Source organism: Malaclemys terrapin, chromosome 16 (genome assembly GCF_027887155.1).
Source record: "Malaclemys terrapin pileata isolate rMalTer1 chromosome 16, rMalTer1.hap1, whole genome shotgun sequence".
Taxonomy (NCBI): domain Eukaryota; kingdom Metazoa; phylum Chordata; order Testudines; family Emydidae; genus Malaclemys; species Malaclemys terrapin.
In genome coordinates, this window is record NC_071520.1 from 31402628 (window position 1) to 31421846 (window position 19219).

Genomic DNA, 19219 nt, shown 5'->3' on the forward strand with positions numbered 1-19219 from the left:
CCGGGCGGGGACAGCGCGGCGCGCGCCCGGCCCCTCGAGCCGGCCGGGATGGAGCAGGCCGGGCCCTGGCGCGGCGCGGGCCGCTTGAGGCGAGGCCAGGCCCGCGGGCAGCGGGCGAGGCCGGGGGCCGAGGCTGGGCACAGCGGGGCGGTGCAGCGGCGGCTCCGGGAGGCCCAGTGAGTGCGGGGCCGCGGCCAGCGCCCGCTCCGAACCCGGGTCATCGGCGGCGCCGACACCTCCCCCCCCCCCGAGCCAGGCTCCCCCCGGACAGCTCCCCCCTGCTCGGACCGTGCACCCCGCCCGCCCCGCCCCCGGGCCAGCCCCCTCCCCCCGGCCACCTCCCCCCTGCTCGGACCGTGCACCCCGCCTCCCCCCCCGGGCCAGCCCCCCCCCGACACCTCCCCCGTGCTCGGACCGTGCACCCCGCCTCCCCCCCCGGGCCAGCCCCCCCCCGACACCTCCCCCGTGCTCGGACCGTGCACCCCGCCCCCCCCCCGGGCCAGTCCCCCCCCGACACCTCCCCCGTGCTCGGACCGTGCACCCCGCCCCCCCCCCCGGGCCAGTCCCCCCCCGACACCTCCCCCGTGCTCGGACCGTGCACCCCGCCCCCCCCCCGGGCCAGTCCCCCCCCGGACAGCTCCCCCGTGTTCGGACCGTGCACCCCGCCCCCCCCCCGGGCCAACCCCCCCCCGACACCTCCCCCGTGCTCGGACCGTGCACCCCGCCCCCCCCCTGGGCCATGCAGCCTCCCGCCCCCGCCTCCCCCCCGACACCTCCCCCCCCCCCGAGCCAGGCTCCCCCCGGACAGCTCCCCCGTGCTCGGACCGTGCACCCCGCCCCCCCCCCGGGCCATGCATCCTCCCGCCCCCGCCTCCCCCCCGACACCTTCCCCCCCCCCGGCTCCTCCCGACACCTCCCCCCTACTCGGGGCCGTGCGCCCCGCCGCCATGCCCCGGGCCAGGCTCCCCCCCCGGACGCCTCCCCCTGCCATGCATCCCTTCCTCTGCCCCCCCTCCCTTGCCACAGGGCCCCAGGACGGGCTCCTTCTCCTCCGCACACTCCCCGCAGAGCGGCCCCCCAGGCATACGGGGGGCCCCACCATCTCAGCCTGACTCTCCATTCACCCCGCCGGTCGCCCCAGACCCATTCCCGTCTGCATGGCCACCCTGCCGCCGGGTGACAGCTGCACTTTCCCTCTCCCCCAGAGAAGAGTTGCTGAGCTCCCCGTTCTGGGCCTGCAGTCAGAGTAAGTAGAACCTGCTGGAGTCGGTCACTGCTGCCTGGCTGGTTCTCACGCGCCTGGTGCTGGGTTTGCTGGCCGGGGAGAACCCCCTGCAGCGGGAACTGATGGCTGAAGTAGGAATGGTGTCCCTAGCCTCTGTCAGAGGGTGGAGATGGATGGCAGGAGAGAGATCACTTTAAACCAGGCCCAGGCTCCCTCCAGCCCCAAACTCCTGGCCACTTCATGGAGAATGAGAGATGGCTAGTGTGGGATTGTCCTGCTGGTGACACGGGTCTGAAGCAGGACCAGTTGAAATGACTGCACTTGAGGGCTAGACGTAAGAATGAGTGAGCCCGTGCCTTTCCCCTGCAGTTCTTGTTTGACTCTGGCATCTGTGGGTCTAAACTTCTGAATTTAGACCACAAGCTCTTCGGGCCATGTTCTGTAACTTGCCTCATTTCTGTGAAGCACTTACCATGTTTTTGGCTGCCCCATAATAATAAAACATGGACACAACTGAGAAGCCAAAGAGATATCACCTTTATCACAAGCATAAGGTTCAGCTTTGCTCATCTCCACCTTTTTAACATAATGTCTAAGGGAATAAAAGCATGATAAATGCCCCCCCATGGGGTTATACACCATTTGCAAAATATACTGTTCTAAAGTTCTTGCAGGTGGCTCTATTCTGCAACCACTCTTACAGGGATGTTCAGAGCTGTGCTAACTTACCCACTGACTCAAACTGTTTTGGGTTGGGAAATTATAGAGGTTTTCCCCACTTGCTGCCCATCCATCTATTTTGTGCCCTACTCCCTGAGACAGCGAATCACATCAATATCCTTTCTACCAGGGAGAACTGGGCTGGTCCCAGCAGTCAGTGAGTGGGGCTTCCTTCTGGAACCGAGTGTGCTGCCTCAGCAGCAAACGTGAGGTTTAAAGATATACATTAGAACAGGAACTATATAAGCACATCTCATACTTCGGCATTTCTGACGCCTGCCTGACATTCACTTTCTCCAGGAGCCATCCAAGAATCCCTCAGCAAATGCTTAGAGCAAGGGGAAAAAACACCAGAGTCTATGTCCGAAGTCCTGTGTTCATTTGAAAACCTGCAACTTGAACCATCCCATCAGTCAGTTATGAAACCCAGTTCACCTTCAGGAGAGCCAGCTCGCAAAAGCGGTCACCTGCGGTGTGTGTGTTATGGCATCGGAAGCTTTTCCTCTTGTGTCATTTCTCGCTACCAACTAGCATTCTTGCTTCTGTTACTGGAGAAGTTACAGGTAAGAACTATACCCTCCGTTTAAAGAGCTGGATACTTGGCCCTGTAACTTCGAACACTTTTTCTTTCTTGCAGATTCCCAAAAGTCAGTGCTACATTTTTGATCCCTTATTTTCCGAATTGGAAATTAGTGTTCTGAATGACCTCGGTGTAACAGTTGTCCTGGAGAATGAGGTAAGGTGGATTAAGGTTGGGATCTCTAAAATGTAAAGTAACATGTTTATTCGATGAACAGAAAAAAGGAGCACTCCAGAGAAATCAAAGCACTCCTTCCTACATGTGCGTTTGATGTGGACATATTGCAGGGTTTTTGCCTTTCACTTAATTCTAGTCGGGTCAATTGAAAGTTTCTCCTGTAGCCCTGTTATGGTTCTGAGAGAGGGTCTAAGTGTCACATTTTATGTAGCACTTCTGTGAAAGTGGCATGTTTCCCATGGCATCAACTTTTCCCTGGGTGATGGGTTGGAACGTTCAGCCAGCCAAGAAATCTGCTGGGCTTAAACAATGTTGGGCACTTTTAAATGGCCTTTGAGTGCCACTGAGTGGGCCCTAGTGCTTACAGAACCAGGGAAGCTGATTGAGTAATCTTAAGGAATGCTGTTTATCTGCAGGAGGGAAAACACCACATTCATGAATTCACCGTCTTTTATATGATCCACTGTGGAAAGGCTTTGTATAACAATCTGCTCTGGAGTAACTGGTCTGTAGATGCGCTGTCCAAAATGATCATTATTGGGAACAGTTTTAAAGGGATTGAGGAAAGGTAGGTACCCAAAAACGATTAATGTCCTCACATCTAAGGCAGAATTTCTTTCACTAACTCATTAGAGCAGTAATCCTTTATGCTTACCTGCTTCTGTGATATCTTCACAAACACTGGAGGAGCTGTCTTTTCATGCAGAACTTAATCATCAGCGCAAATATCTTCTGCACTTTAAGGTTTTAAGGTTCAATCTATCAACAAAGCTTTGACTTGCTGCCAAGTCTGTGGCCTTTCAGATGAGATCTAGTCAATTAAACTTCCATGCACCCTGCTTTGGGGATTACAACACTGCTGAGGTGAGATGCTCTTTTCTCTAGAACAGTGACAATTTGGGAGGCCTCTAGCTTCCTGTTCTTGAGACTGGGCAAGGTTCAGTCACCCGAGCAGTGCAGCTCTCAATGTTTATACATTTCACTTTTCTGCTTGTGGGCAGGGAAAGATTAATATATGTATCTGTGATTGAAAACAGAACCAGAAGTGTTGCCTTTTAAACCCATTTTAGCCACCAGGCCCCTTCATCGAAGTAGGAGAGTGTCTACACTGTACCTCCAAACTGACTATTTTGCAAGATAATATAAATAATAATTTATGGAGATATACCTATCTCATAGAACTGGAAGGGACCCTGAAAGGTCATCGAGTCCAGCCCCCTGCCTTCACTAGCAGGACCAAGTACTGATTTTGCCCCAGATCCCTAAGTGGCCCCCTCAAAGATTGAACTCATGACCCTGGGTTTATCAGGCTGATGCTCAAACCACTGAGCTATCCCTCCCCCAAGATACAAGCAGCATGTCAAGGGCAGATAAAGAAATTGTTTATCCTTGCTATTACATTAGCTCAACTGGAGTTGCTAGATGTCTAGACCACTCCTTTACTACTCCTCACATTGGAAAGGTTATGGGTGAAGATCACCTGTTGGAGAGCAAGACCATGCTCTGGTAAACTTGTGACATGTCACTTTCTAAACATGCAGCCTCTGCCTTTCTCTGTGACTTTGTCCTTTTTCTCCATACTCCTGTAATGGCTGAGCAGACCTCAGAATAACCTGAGTTCATTCAAACCAATATTTAAATGCGTTCAAAATTGCCCCTTGTACAGGCCCAGTTGCTTTTTCTAGTTTTCACACGCACATAGAAATTAGTGAGGTAGACTCCATCTATCTAAACTAAGCCTGATGCTAAGGGCTTCATCTGTGCTTTCCTTGGAATAGACATTTTATATGTTCTGTACAACTTCAGCCTTGTGTGTTAACTAACTTCATTTTGTCTCTTAATACAACAAGCTTCCAAAACACAAATCAACAGTAAAGTCAATTGGTTCCAGTACTAATGTTTGTCTTTGTTTCTAGGTTGTTGGCAAGAATATTAGAGCGAGATTATTTGTACATAGCAAAGGTACAGTTTACTATTTAAGAAACATGAATATATTGTATTGGATAGTCACCTTAGTCTCTAGATATTGATGATAAATTAATGAGAACAGTTACATAATTTTTGTAATAATCCCTTTTGTTGGTTCTTGCATGCTGAAGCAGTGGTTTTTAACCTGTGGTGGTCCACAGACTGTCTAAGGTTTCCAAAGGGGTTCACACCTCAAATAAAAAATGTTTAGGGGTCCGTAAATGAAAGAGATAGAAAACCACTGTGCTAGAGCTAAAGGGGTCTGGCAGGAGCCTAGCTCGGCTGTTTAAGGGCTGGATGACACATTGCATGCAAGGTTTCTAGTTTACACATATTTTACCAAGATTGATTTTGATTATGGAAACCATGTTCTATTGTATCTTGCATAATTGTGCTGTTCAACCATGTCTAGATTTTAAAAGGGACAGAGGAAGCTGCATTTCCAATTCATCCTCAGTATATGGATATATTTAATGACACCTCCATCCACTGGTTTCCTTTACAAAAACTCAAGGAGCTCCCACCAGAAGCCTGGCAGTTTCAGGAAGAACCAATGTACCCGGAATGTGATGACCTGGAGATTATCAGGAAATAGGACAAATGGAGTTGTTTCATGCTAGGACCAGATTGAAATGGAACCTTTAATTACGCCCTGGAGTTTGTGCCTGTTTTTACAGGGCTACATTCACTTATAGTAAGGGGATGTTAAGCTCACTTACCACAACTATCAATACAACACGGGGGCTGGCTAATATATTTAGCCAGAAATTTTGACCGCAGCAGTACTATCTGCAAACAGAGCTTAATGTGACAGGTTTTGCTCAGAGGTAGTGATTTTTTTTTTTAAATCTGTACCTTAGCTTACCCTATTTATTATTCACTAAATAAAGTCATACTAGTTCTTTTTCCATTTTGCTGAACACTTGTATCTTGTGCTTTAAAAAGTGACTGTGTTGAACTGACCAGTTCCTAGAAGACTGGGCCTACTTTCTGTAACCTCCCCAGATCAAGGCTGGCCGTCCGTGAGGTAGAAGTTTAGATCTGTATTTTGTATCAGCGAGTTCTTCTCAGTTGTGTCTGACACGCTACAGAACAGAGAATGAGATGCTCTCTCTCAAGGATTGGAGAGGTTAAGGGGTTCTCCAACACAGCTAAAAATACTGTATCAAGAAGCCATGAACTACAGGGGAGCTTTCCCTGTGCACTGCTATGGAAAGTTAGCTATTGACTGCATTCATGCATGATGATCCAGATCTTGAGTACCTCTAGACAGGAAGAGTCAGGCCTTAAACAACTCATCACTAATATGTACAGAGATACTGAGCAAGTTCTTCCAAGCAGATGTCCTCTAAGTTTGTTGAAGCATCACCCCCACCCACTCTGAGGCCTGTGGGATTCTAGTGCAAGGGTGAAGCTAAAACCAGAAAGAAATGCTGAATTCCCACACATTGAATTGGCATTCAGGAAGCATGATTTCATCAGCCAAACAAGTTACAGAAACATTTTTCTTGAGGGGTTTAGCGGTGCAGCTGTTGCCTCATGGGAAATTGTTAGGTGAGACATTAATACATTTTTTTTGCATAGCTGATATGATTGCTAATCTAGTTTAAAGGGTGACAACTGCTTGTATCTCACTCAACAGCACCTTTTAAACGCTAACTTTACCAACGTGTGCTATCTGAACAGCACTGTTCAAAAAAATCCTACAGAGCTGAAAATCCATTAGATCTACGAAGTCGAGTCACCTCTTTATTGTAAGACAGTCACACTAAACAGTTGTCAGCAGGGGGATCTTGACAATACTTACTATGTACAATGCTCCTGGCACAGAGCAGGATCCTTATTTAGCCATATCAATGAGACTCTGAAGAGAGGTTGGCACCCATGTCTTTTCTCCTTGTACAAACACGACGCCCCTGTCAATGTAAATCACAATTCGTCCAAATGTGTACAATTGTTTTCCTTCATGCCGCTTCCCGATCACAGGCATGAAGACGATATTGTGTTCTTCTGCTTTTGTTTGAATGAGGTCCTTAAAATTCATTGGCACAGAGCTAGCAGCCATGCCTATGCCCCGTTGGGCCATGTTCTCAGCCTCTCGCCGCTCCTGCATAGCTTCATACTGGAAGTCTTTCCTCCGCTCGGTGTGAGTGAGATAGGCAATGTTTTCCCGAGCACCTGGTTGCATGTAGCCACCTGTTTGGGAAAGAGTGAAATAGGTGAAGACAAGGTTCCAACCCATGTTTGAACAGGATACAGTGGTGAACCTAAATGCTGAATGTCGGGGGTACAGCATACACCTAGCCCAGTGGGACAGAGTCTTAAACGCTACGGTACATCTTTTACAGTATTTGATGTTAAAGAGATAGCAGGATATTCAGGCGAAACATTCTCTGAATCAATTCTTTTGAGCTATGACAAATGGCAGGATTTAAAACAATCCTTTGTCACTGAATCTCACCAGAGTGTCTAGAACAGGTTGGACAGGGACGCTTGGAGGAAGTTGCTCCACTGCAATGCCATTAGAAACGGAGGGAAAGCTGGGCAAACATGCCATGCTCCATGCAAACCCAAGCCCCTGCAATCAGACCAGCTGTCTACTAGCAGGTTAGACAGAGTGACTGCTGAGAAGCCAGGCACTTCAGTAGCTGTAAAGAGCTCAACATCACTCAGCAACTCCACACACAAAGAGAGAGGCTTTGTGTCACTTGGTGCCTGTTCTGAGTACCATGCTAGGAGTGTCTCAGAAGAGGTAAATTCCCAGTATGGTACAATGTATCTGGTTCATCATTTTACTATAGAATATAACGCAGCCTTCAAGACTGACTCTGGACTACCTTCTGTACTGTGCCATGGGCCCACAGTCCTTCCACAGGACTATACAATAAAACTTTAAAAGAAGCAGGGTAAGATGTTGATTCACTGCTAGGGCAGGACACACAAAACAGGGAAGTGGGTTTCAGAGACAGTTTATTCTTCTCTAAGTTTTGCACCTTTTATGTGTTTAGTTCTCCCCCCCACAATCCTGTCAGCTGCTAACAAGCTGTACTAATTCCCAACAGTGCTTCCTCCTGGACACTTCCATAGTGCTGGGAAGGAGCACCAATTTTCACCACAAAGCAAAGATCACAGACTGTAGCTTTAGAAACCAAGTATTTGAACAATGGCCCCTCAGGGATGGTGTCCCTGGCCCTGTTTGCCAGAAGCTGGGAATGGGATGGATCACTTGATGATTCCCTGTTCTGTTCATTCCCTCTGAAGCACCTAGCATTGGCCACTGTCAGAAGACAGGATACTGGGCTAGATGGGCCTTTGGTCTGACCCAGCATGTCTGTTCTTATGTTAATCACTGACATACAAACACACAGATACAAGACACTTAACATCTCTACACCTCTGCTCTTTAAATATGGAAACAGCAACTGTACAATTTTTTTTTATTTCAGTCAACTGCAGATATCAGAACAGCAGTCTAGTGCCACACATTTGTGAAACAGAAGCAAAGTATTTTTTCATGAGTGGTGGCAGGATCTATGGAAATTGTAGTTAGCAGGGGTTCTGACTGAATAGAAACTCATACACAAGAATCAAGTACTGCTGTATTGGGAAGCACTAGGTAGGACAGAAACGGTGAAGCCTTTACAACAAGTTACTTACCGACATTGGAAGAGACAGCCCGGTTCATGATATCAAGAGCTTCATTAAATTTGTCCTTGATCGATGGATGTGCTAACACCTGGTCTGAGAACATAGACTTCCAACCAAGGTACCACTTGGTGATCTCTTCATAATTGGGGCTATTACTTAGCCAGGAGCACAGCACCTGCAAAGAAATCGAAAAACACACATCAATAGGGCGGCACAAACATGGATCAATTAGTTTGATTCTAAATTTGCTTATACTAACAAGAAGGGACTGTAAATCTGATCTGCTAAAGAAGCAGAGTCTCCATCTGATATACACGGAGCCATCGCTAAGAAATGTCTGCATTTAACGTTCGAGCCATTTCTTCCATGCAATATACACTGGGCAGGAGTTGGAATTCTGAGTTTAACCAATAAAATATTTCACTGGGCAACAGCCAGAGAGCCAAGTCCCTCACAGCCATTCAGCACCACCTTATCATTGGCTTGTTCTTTAAAGCAAACAGTTCATTGGTTAGTCTCTTAACTACACACCTGCAGCCATTTGGGGAAGAAGTGTTTCTCCAGAAGTCCAACAAGGCTGGACACAGAGACCATGCCCTCCCAGTCGATCACCCAGTAAAATGCATCCATGTGCTGCTGGTGAGGGTTAATGACGAGCTCATTGAGACACATCCCTGGGGAGAGAAGAGAGAAGTCAGAACAGGAACTGCTCTGCCGGCACATTGGCTGCTTTAAACTGCAGGAAGTACTTCAACCTATTCAGCTAGCAGTTTAAGTGGTCGAAGAGGACTTAAATCAAAGATGCTGCCTAACAGGGTTCAAACTCTTTAAACTGTTTGGGTAATCTGAATAGCTACAGAAGCCATCCTTGGCTCCAAAAAGGCAAGTATGCTAAATCTCTACTGGGTGCTACTCTCGGCTAGAAGCATACATCTTAAAACAGGACACTGAGTTTTACTTTAGGCTAGAGAGACATTAAACCAGTTGGGATGGCATCAGGGGGGTTGTGTGAGACTCTGTTCTTTGGCTTGCCTCACCGAGTTTAGGCACAATGTTTTTGACCATGAAAGCCTCCCAAGATCCTGGTGTAAACACTTCTTTCCAGGGCTGAAGGATCAGTTTGGCTGAGGAGTCACTGGGATGCCATTTCTGCAGTGCATTTGCCAACTTGTTTCGGATTGGAGAATATAATGGCTCTAATCGAGACTGCATCAGTGGAAGCCAGGGGTGAATCCAAGAGTGGATTGGGACAGTGTCTGTCAGAGGGTTCCAGTTTTCAACCTTGAAACAAACAAGAAGTTACTGCAATAGAAATAAATCTGTCCAGTGACTCCTAAGCAGCTGAGCCCCTCTCTGCCAAATGCACACAAAATTATAATGAAAGCATCCCACTGTTAATAATGCTGCCCTGAGGCTCCAAAATGAAAAGGTTATTAAATATTCGTAACTCATGGTGGTCTGAACGTTGGTTCAGAGCGTGGCTTCTCATCTTACCTCCTTCTGTAGTTTGGGGAAGATAAGTTGATCCAGAATATTATCCAATATCCAAACAGGAATAACATGCACCCAGCTGTCCAAGAAATCTACCATTGGTCCACAGTTTCTCGGCTGCCACTGTGTTATTATGTTTCTGACATAGGGCATCCACATTTCCCACATGAGCCTGGAAAAATCAAAGTCAAGATTAAGCTATAGCCTACGTCTGGTAGAAGTGAATGTTAAACGTTTGGTTTGTCTTTTATAAAGGACTTCAAGGAATCAAAAAGGCTACTTTGTTTACATTTGACAGCTGGATTTTAACAAACACTTCAGCTCATTAAAGGGCATCATCTGGAAAGTGCATTTCCACTCACTCTTCTCCATCCCCAACTGACCATCATTTGAGGGTGTTGCATAAAACCATTGGTTTATTGGTTACCTGTGAAAAGCATCCGTTGCTAGGTCCTGCCCACTGTGCGATAACAACTGATCATTTTCTAAAAGCCTTTTCCACTTGGCTATAATTTCTGTGCCGTACATACAGTCCTGAAAAGAAAAAATGAGCCAGGGCAGCGTTTACTTCTTTCATGGTTGCCCATTAGCACGTAAAGCAGTGGGGTGGTGGTAATGTGCTGAGGGAGAGAGACCTGCCTCCCCTCTGACAAACAGCAAGCTGACAGGATGTGGCAGACAGTCTCCCACTAGGGTATAACCCTGGAGTGGATTTAATATAAACCAAAGATACCAGGGCAAGGAGAAATAAGATTTTTAAAAGCTAAAGCTACATACTACAGATACGATACTCTATGTTTTATCTATCGTGCTAAATGGCATGACTTGCTGGATAGCACACCCTTTAATTGCCAAGTAAGGCAGATTTCCCATGCAGTACAAGGAAAGGGACTTGTCTTGCCATTTACTGTTTCTTCTGAGCATTACCAGCCTCTGAAAATCAGGCCCCTTGATAACGGGTCTCCAAACATTGAGACTCCCACAATCTCCAGTCACTTTAGAAAATCTTGGCCTTCAGCTTTAGTGAGTTATGTCAGCAGCCCTCCTTTTATTAGCAGGTTAAGAGTGCTCCCACATTTTGCATGCATACATTTACCACAGTAGACCATGAACAAACTGAATGATTTCCTATGGTCGTTTAGTCAACTTTTCAATCAAAGCAAACTACAAAAATCTTTTCAGTCCTAACTGATAAAATACTGAAGCCAAACCCAGTACTCACCTTGAGGGGATCCCAGTTCTTGAAGTAATCTTTCATGAGAGGAAACACGATAGCTACTGCCAGGTCCACTCTATCGGACATCCTGTATTCCTCATAATACTTATCTTGGAGGGTCTCAAAAATCTTTGCACATTCATCCAAGGTAAGTGGATTGTCACAGTTCGGCTGCATTCGCCTCTCGCATTCCTCCACCAATTCCAGGACCTTGCTGAGGTTGCTAATTGCTGTCTCCTCATGCGAGAGGACTTCAGACATCTTCTGTATCTCATGGGTCAGGTTGACAACCATGTCTCTCTCGTACTGTAGCTGCCGGTCATTCTGGATGATCTCCTGCTCTGTGATGTCGATGAGAAGTTGCAAGTTGTGCTCCAGTTCTGGCAAGGCAAATGCTTGGGGCTTGGAGTCTTTGCCCAGTGGCTGCTGAGGATTGTCATCTGGGATATTGTGCTTATGGCTGATTTGACTGTAACTGTAATAAACCCTTTGTTCCCGGCCAGTCATGTCTATAACCTTCCAATAAACAAAAACAAGTATGTCTAAACAGCCAGAGTTCATTACTCAGAATTGAGACTGGAAGCTATCCTGGTAATTCAGCAGCTTCCGGTTGTTATTAACATAACCAAGTTATTTGAGCGAGAAGACTGAAACTGAGAATGCAGCACTTTGGGTCTCTCTCAAAAGCAACTGCACTCCATGCAGTTATAGCCTTGCTAAGGATTTGGAGTCACAGGAAATTAGGACCTGGGGGCAGAAATAAGAGCAGAGAAAAGGTCTTTTCTATCTGCCTGTATCTGGAGAGAAAGGACTATGTTTTCCCCTTTACCATTTCACAAGACTGTAAATACAAGTCACCTTATAACATAAGGAACTGCATGCTGCGTCTGCAGGAAAGTCTTAAGCAATTCTATTACCTCAAGAACTGGGATTTCAGACCAGGGCTGCCTGGGGGGGGAGGGAGTAAATGGGGCAATTTGCCCTGGGCCCCGCAAGAGCCCCCACGAGAATATAGCATTCTATAGTATTGCAACTTTTTTTTTATGGAAGGGGCCCCCGATATTGCTTTGCCCCAGGCCCCCTGAATCCTCTGGGCGGCCCTGTTTCAGACAAGCAGAAGTTCACTGGCTGCACCGAGGACAAGTCCAGTCACTGTCCCTCAAGGGGTTGAGAATTTGGTTCTCATTAGCCTGTCAATAACCAAAGCTTATGACTCGCCTCTGTTATGTTCGTCAATGATTCTTAAGTACTCGCAGAACCAGCACTTTTGCTCAGAGGGGCAACAAGATCCTGCCACATGCTCTGCAGATTTTCTGCTAAGTATCTTGTATGGATGATAATGAGGACGATGCACCTTAGACAGATGCTAATCTCCCAGAGATTTAAACATATCATTGCTGTGGATATTGGTCTTACCTTAACTTGGGATAGTTCCTTTTGAGGAGTTGTGAGCTGCTTGCCAATCCTGCCTTTGGCCTTCAATTCTTCTACTGTCTTGTAGGCATATTTGGGTTTTTTCTTGCCTCCATTAGGATCCTTCCTCCACTGACTGAGCTCTTTCTGAAATTCCTAAATAAAAAGCCAAAGTCAGACCAGAGATGCAGGTTGCTGGCCAGCCATGCAAGTCTGTCATAGGATTCTTTACACAAGAATATTTCGGCTCAGGTCCCTTAAAGAATGCAGTATAGAAAAACGATAGGCAAAGATTAAAGCTGAATGGCAGGTTACTGGCTGAAATTCTGTGGCTGAGTCAAACATATTACAGATGGTCCTAACCAGTACATTTCTGGATCTTATTCCCAGGACAGAGGGAAAAATACCTTCAAATGTTCCCATTAGCCCAGCCAAATAAACAGGCTTTCCAGTCCCGGAGCATTAGCAAGTCAGATTCCAGCAGCAAGGGCAAAGCCATTAGCATAAGTTTCTCTTTCAAGTGATAGCGGGAGAGAACAACACAACACACACACACACACATCTAACTTCAGCTTCCTGCATGCTGCTGAACTGAATGGCTTCCCCGACATGGGAGAATGCCCTACTACTACAGCCGGATTTCACATCACATTGCGATGGGAGTCTTCAACACAGAGTGAGTCCTTAACCCTGTGAAACAGACAGACCAAGAGTCATACCTCTTCAGCTTCTTCCTCCGAGTCAACAACAGGGAAGTCCTGCAAGGACTGACTGGTTCGTTCAGAGCCATATGCTCCCAAGGCTCCTTTGCCTTTCCTTTGCTTGGCCTCAATCGGATTGATGATACCTGGGGAGTTTCAGAACAGTCAGTGAACGTCAGCTAGGATGGGGAGTCTAACCATTTGAACAGGAAAAGCTGTAAATAACTCTCTTTTTCCTATGGTGACCTATCAAACTGGCACAGATCATCCAGTCTGACATTCTGTCTTCAGCAGTGTCAGTGTTTTGCAGTTACATATGGTTATTCGTGGCCCTAAAATTTTCAGGCACTTTTAAAAACCTGCTGTAGCATGTTCCTCTGACCATTGATGCTAATGAATTCTAACCACTGCACAAAATAGCATTCCCTTGGATTGTTCCAAGTCGAATGCCTTTTAATTTAATCTCCCTCCTATTGTCTCCTCCTCATGCTCCATACTCAGAGATTGTGCAGTCTCCCACCACATGTCAATTTCATCTAATTACTGCTGTAATTATTTAAAACTAATACAACTGGATTTGATCTTGAAGATCCAACTTGTCTGAAGGAGAGATGGGCAAACAAGAACCAAGTGTGCAGTTTTCTTACAGAATCCCCATCTCAGGCCCACGCTCTTGGGGAAAACACACAGTACCTTGAGCATTCTTTCCAAGCCCTCTACCAGGGACATAACCCATTTTCTGAAGAAGCTTCTGCCCTATTCCCTTGGTGTGTCTCTCCCAGCTGCCAAAGTCCATGAAAGATTTGGTCCCTCCAATAAATCCTTTCTGGCTGGGTTTGAAATTGCCACCCTGTTAAAAAGAAAAAGAAAAGAAACCAATATCAGATAAATAATCTAATCACCAAGCTCCTCGCCATCGGTCTCAAGATGAGACCTCCCCTGAGGAGCCTCACCAGCCTGCACTCTGTGCTGCTCTCCGAACTATCCACCAGAGAGCCCCCTAGGCCCACTGCTGGAGTTGGGGGTTTGTAGCCCCGTTCCCATTATGCGCTGATCTATAAGGCTCTATGGTGGGCAGAAATAAATTGGTTCCTGATATTTTGCATCTGAACAGTCGAAAAATGAATTTTGATTTTTAATCCATTTAATTGGTAATTTGCTTATGCTAGTCACATTTAGTACTGTGAAAAGAAATAATTTGAAAAAATATTTATTGTTGATGGGTGGAAGCAAAACCTAGACATTCATTTACTTCAACCTCATTCAACTCAAAATGAGTATCAATTAAGGGAAACGGCTTAAGAGGCCTGGGGAGGAGTGAAGCTCCCAAGAACATACGCAATCCATCAAAATACACAAAAAAAGCCAAGGGAAACTTCTCCCTCCACTGCAAACCAGTATCACAAGTGGTTTTACTCAGCCACTGTTCTCCCTTCTCAGCTGCTGTATTACTGAACCAGTACCTGGACTGTACCGTGGCTGGCACTCTGTAAATAACCTAAATAGGTCTGATACTTTTATGAATAACTCACTGTTTTTAACTTCTTTGGTACAAACTCTTTAGGGAATTCTTCCTGCTTAATGGGCTTCTCATCCTCATCTGAGTCTTCTTCTATCACTTCCTCAGCTGCAGCTTTCCTTAGTCCCGCACTGATGAAATTAACGGGGGCTGAGTAGTCCCGAGAGCTGCACAAAAAAGGGATTTCACAGTCATGCTGTTATAACACAGTACCACTGAATCAGAACTGGAAATGCACACACTCAGAAACACCTTGATGCAGTTTTTCCTGATTTCAAAATAAACTCAGTGTTAAGAAAGAGTAGTAAAAGCTGTTAAATTCAAACTTCTGATATTTCATTATGGAAAATGTTGGTTCTGAGTGTGTGTGCAAGGCTCTCTCTAATGAGTTGTAACCTAGCACACTGTTGATCCCCCTCACAAACCCCTTACTAACTGGGCAATAAGGAAACAAATCTTGGAACCAAACTATATATGAAGAATTCAGTCCATTTGATAACACACTGAACTAAATATTAACCCTACCCCTCTCCACACAGATACCCTCCAAAGCCATTGCAATCTCAAACTGGCCACAGTAGCAGAGTTTCATGGAGAGCTTCGCCTTCTGAATCAGGCTCTATACATCAAGTGATTAATTTACATTCATAGGAAAACTTGCAAAATCAAATATCCTATCGAACTTATAAAGGAGTCCCCCAAATAGTTCTTTGGGGACTGACAGAGAAAAGAAGCATATTAAAAGTGAGAAATCTATTGGTACTGCACGAAGAAATCAGTATCTCATTTGGACTGTTACTTTAGCTTATCAGCTACGCTAACAAAGAGACGATTGTCTGTTCACAGTCCTGCCGGAGTTTGCAGGGCACTGGTAACTGCCCGTACCGTTTGCCTCCAAAGCTGGGCCTCTCGTCGTCCGAGTCGTGCTCAGCCCACACGCCATAGGTGGCCTCCTCCTTGGTCTGCCAGTGGCGCTGGCGGTTGGGGTTGAACTCGTTCTGCAGGTCCCAGTCCGTGATTTCAAATTTCTCCATCTCCACATCACCATCGTCATCTTTGCCGTAGAGATGGGACATGGACATGATGGCCTGGGAGAGAGCAACACCGGGCAGAGTCAGCGCGAGCCGCTGGGAACAGGGCGGGGGCCAGAGAGAGGTGGGAACGGGGTGGCGGACATGGCACAGCCCGGGAGAGGCGGTGACACCGGGGGGGGGGGAGGGAAGGGGGAAGAGAGAGAGAAGGACACAGCCGGCGCGAGGCGGTGACACGGGGGGGGGGCGCACAGGCGGCGCGAGGCGGCGACACGGGGGGGCGCACAGGCGGCGACACGGGGGGGGGCACAGCCGGCGCGAGAGGCGGTGACACGGGGGGGGCACAGCCGGCGCGAGAGGCGGTGACACGGGGGGGGGCACAGGTGGCGCGAGGCGGTGACACGGGGGGGCGCACAGGCGGCGACACGGGGGGGGGCACAGCCGGCGCGAGAGGCGGTGACACGGGGGGGCACAGGTGGCGCGAGGCGGTGACACGGGGGGGGGCACAGCCGGCGCGAGAGGCGGTGACACGGGGGGGGGGCACAGCCGGCGCGAGAGGCGGTGACACGGGGGGGGGCACACAGCCGGCGCGAGGCGGTGACACGGGGGGGGCACAGGTGGCGCGAGGCGGTGACACGGGGGGGCGCACAGGCGGCGCGAGGCGGCGACACGGGGGGGCGCACAGGCGGCGACACGGGGGGGGGCACAGCCGGCGCGAGAGGCGGTGACACGGGGGGGGCACAGCCGGCGCGAGAGGCGGTGACACGGGGGGGGGCACAGGTGGCGCGAGGCGGTGACACGGGGGGGCGCACAGGCGGCGACACGGGGGGGGCACAGCCGGCGCGAGAGGCGGTGACACGGGGGGGGCACAGGTGGCGCGAGGCGGTGACACGGGGGGGGGGCACAGCCGGCGCGAGAGGCGGTGACACGGGGGGGGGGCACAGCCGGCGCGAGAGGCGGTGACACGGGGGGGGGCACACAGCCGGCGCGAGGCGGTGACACGGGGGGGGGGCACAGGTGGCGCGAGGCGGTGACACGGGGGGGCGCACAGGCGGCGCGCGAGGCGGTGACACGGGGGGGGCACAGCCGGCGCGAGGCGGTGACACGGGGGGGGGGCACAGCCGGCGCGAGGCGGTGACACGGGGGGGGGCACACAGCCGGCGCGAGGCGGTGACACGGGGGGGGGCACACAGCCGGCGCGAGGCGGTGACACGGGGGGGGGCACAGGTGGCGCGAGGCGGTGACACGGGGGGGCGCACAGGCGGCGCGAGGCGGTGACACGGGGGGGGGGCGCACAGCCGGCGCGAGGCGGTGACACGGGGGGGGGCACAGCCGGCGCGAGGCGGTGACACGGGGGGGGGGGCACAGCCGGCGCGAGGCGGTGACACGGGGGGGGGGGGCACAGCCGGCGCGAGGCGGTGACACGGGGGGGGGGGCACAGCCGGCGCGAGGCGGTGACACGGGGGGGGGGGCACAGCCGGCGCGAGGCGGTGACACGGGGGGGGGGCACAGGTGGCGCGAGGCGGTGACACGGGGGGGGGGGCGCACAGCCGGCGCGAGGCGGTGACACGGGGGGGGCGCACAGGTGGCGCGAGGCGGTGACACGGGGGGGGGCACAGCCGGCGCGAGGCGGTGACACGGGGGGGGCGCACAGGTGGCGCGAGGCGGTGACACGGGGGGGGCACAGCCGGCGCGAGGCGGTGACACGGGGGGGGGGGCACAGCCGGCGCGAGGCGGTGACACGGGGGGGGGGGGGCACAGCCGGCGCGAGGCGGTGACACGGGGGGGGGGGCACAGCCGGCGAGAGGCGGTGACACGGGGGGGGGCACAGCCGGCGCGAGGCGGTGACACGGGGGGGGGGGCACAGCCGGCGCGAGGCGGTGACACGGGGGGGGGGGCACAGCCGGCGCGAGGCGGTGACACGGGGGGGGCAGGGCGCTAGTGACGCCCCGTTACGAGCAGCGGCTGCGGGGGACAAGGGGCCCTCGCCGGGGGCAGCGCGAGCACAGAACACTAGCGGGGGGGGGGGGCGCAGGGGGACCGCGTCTACCCCGGGTGCCGGCCGCTCACCGCGCGGGGAGGGCGGGCTCCGCCCGCGGTCACACGGGCCTCGGAAGATTCCCGTTCGGGGCCGCCGGCACTCGGCTCCGCTGCTGGAGAGCGGCCTGCGCTGCTGACCCGGAAACAGGAAGCTGTGGCCTTTACTTCCGGGGCCGCGCCGCGACTGCGCCTGCCCAAGTCACGCCCCTAACCATAGAGACATGAAGGCAGAGCGGCCCGCCCCGTGCCCGTCCTGGCCTCGCCTCTCGATGGTGCTGGCTGACTGCTCGTGGGGCGGGGCCAGCCCGGCCCAGCCCCTGCCCTGCCCCCAGGGATCCAGGCTCCCCATCCCCCAGCAGGGTGGTGGTTTGGCCCCAGGGGAGCCAGGGGGCACCTGGCCACTGCACGTGGTGTCGCACCCACAGGCCCGGGGTCCCACGGACACTGCACCCCCGCGGGCCCCTGCCCCCCGGCCCCACAGGCCTGGTTCCCCTCGCAGGCGTCCGGCAGCCCCCCGCCAGGCCCGTCCCCTCGGCGCATCCCCAGCCGGGCTCACAGGCCGGGGGCACCCCAGGAGAGCGAGCAGCATCCGGGGGCTTGGCCCAGCACCCCCAGGACACATCGGACAACAGTCGCACCACAGGAAATAAACCAGACTGAGCCACGCCTGAAACAGAACGGCCTCATATATTAACTCTTCAATAGATTCTGTACGTTACGAGTGAAGGAATGATAGAAGGCAGGTCGCCGATTGTCACTTGTACAACAAAGGCTCTATGTGGTTATTACACTTATTTCTGGTTTCAAATGAGAGAACAAAATTACAAGACAATTTTAATGCAACTTTAAAAAGTTCTCAAGTAACTGAATATAAAATCTCTTTCCAATGCACTTCGAAGGGTCAGTCGGAAAATTCATTTCCACAGATTTTTCTCTTTACCACAGAGTGTTCAGAAAAGGTAGACAACTGGTACTTGAAGTGTTAAATGTTTGACCTTTGCAAATAAATGCAAATACATTCCTGGTACAGCAGTCACATTTTGGCAATATTAGTAGCAAGCAATATGCTTGGATAACAGATTTCCACTTCTGCATTTGCAAATTCCTTCTCTGCTGGGCAATGAAAGGCCACTTGCAACATCCTGCAGGGGGGGAAAGGTATTTTAGTCAGAGGAATGAGCTATATACTAATACAGCAAATCTATGATCATTTGTACCCAGGGCTCTTACAAATGACTTTGTGAGAGACCTACAAACTCTCAACCAGGAACCAAGACTGGTGCTACATCTCCACAGCAGAGCCTATTCCCCCAGTGTAGATGCACCATATACAGACAGGAGGCGCGCCGCCATTATAGGAACTCCTCAAACTGCTGCTTTTGTTATCAGCATAGCTCTGCTTCCGAGGGGGGAGGGATTCAAACCCCTAACTGACAGCACTATGCCAGTGTATGCTATAAGTGTAGACCAGGTCTAATAGACCCTCTGTT

General features: G+C 50.8%; 3 protein-coding genes across 10 annotated transcripts in view; 1 reads left to right on the forward strand and 2 right to left on the reverse strand.

The window, feature by feature from the left end:
- The first annotated feature begins 23 nt into the window (after positions 1-23).
- Positions 24-5580, forward strand: SRRD (SRR1 domain containing). The gene is made up of 7 exons (XM_054006541.1): positions 24-176; positions 1206-1246; positions 2246-2508; positions 2583-2681; positions 3119-3270; positions 4619-4664; positions 5083-5580. The coding sequence occupies exons 1-7, from the start codon at positions 49-51 to the stop codon at positions 5263-5265; spliced, it is 912 nt and encodes a 303-aa protein (XP_053862516.1). The 5' UTR covers positions 24-48; the 3' UTR covers positions 5266-5580.
- An 812-nt stretch (positions 5581-6392) lies between these two features.
- On the reverse strand, positions 6393-17853 carry TFIP11 (tuftelin interacting protein 11). The gene is made up of 13 exons (XM_054006540.1): positions 17760-17853; positions 15544-15746; positions 14672-14825; positions 13833-13989; positions 13158-13285; positions 12442-12594; positions 11032-11541; positions 10237-10343; positions 9813-9981; positions 9356-9599; positions 8850-8992; positions 8328-8493; positions 6393-6866 (listed from the first exon to the last, which is right to left on the reverse strand). Exons 2-13 carry the CDS (start codon positions 15738-15740, stop codon positions 6511-6513), a joined length of 2484 nt encoding a protein of 827 aa, XP_053862515.1. The 5' UTR covers positions 15741-15746; positions 17760-17853; the 3' UTR covers positions 6393-6510.
- Positions 17854-18397: 544 nt separating this feature from the next.
- Positions 18398-19219, reverse strand: part of TPST2 (tyrosylprotein sulfotransferase 2) — a 43029-nt gene continuing 42207 nt past the window's right edge. For all 8 annotated transcript variants that reach the window (XR_008442525.1, XM_054006472.1, XM_054006469.1 and 5 more), the window contains one exon: positions 18398-18871. The gene's annotated coding sequence lies outside the window, so the exon portion shown is untranslated. The remainder of the gene's footprint in view (positions 18872-19219) is intronic.

Coding starts and splice junctions, on each gene's coding strand:
- SRRD (XM_054006541.1), top strand. CDS start 49: ATGGAGCAGGCCGGGCCCTGGCGCGGCGCGGGCCGCTTGAGGCGAGGC. Junction 1,247..2,245: donor GTTCTGGGCCTGCAGTCAGA/GTAAGTAGAACC, acceptor CACTTTCTCCAG/GAGCCATCCAAGAATCCCTC. Junction 2,509..2,582: donor TGTTACTGGAGAAGTTACAG/GTAAGAACTATA, acceptor TCTTTCTTGCAG/ATTCCCAAAAGTCAGTGCTA.
- TFIP11 (XM_054006540.1), bottom strand. CDS start 15,740: ATGTCCATGTCCCATCTCTACGGCAAAGATGACGATGGTGATGTGGAG. Junction 14,826..15,543: donor CCCAGCTTTGGAGGCAAACG/GTACGGGCAGTT, acceptor TTTTTTGTGCAG/CTCTCGGGACTACTCAGCCC. Junction 10,344..11,031: donor AGAACTGGGATCCCCTCAAG/GTGAGTACTGGG, acceptor TTTTCTTTTCAG/GACTGTATGTACGGCACAGA.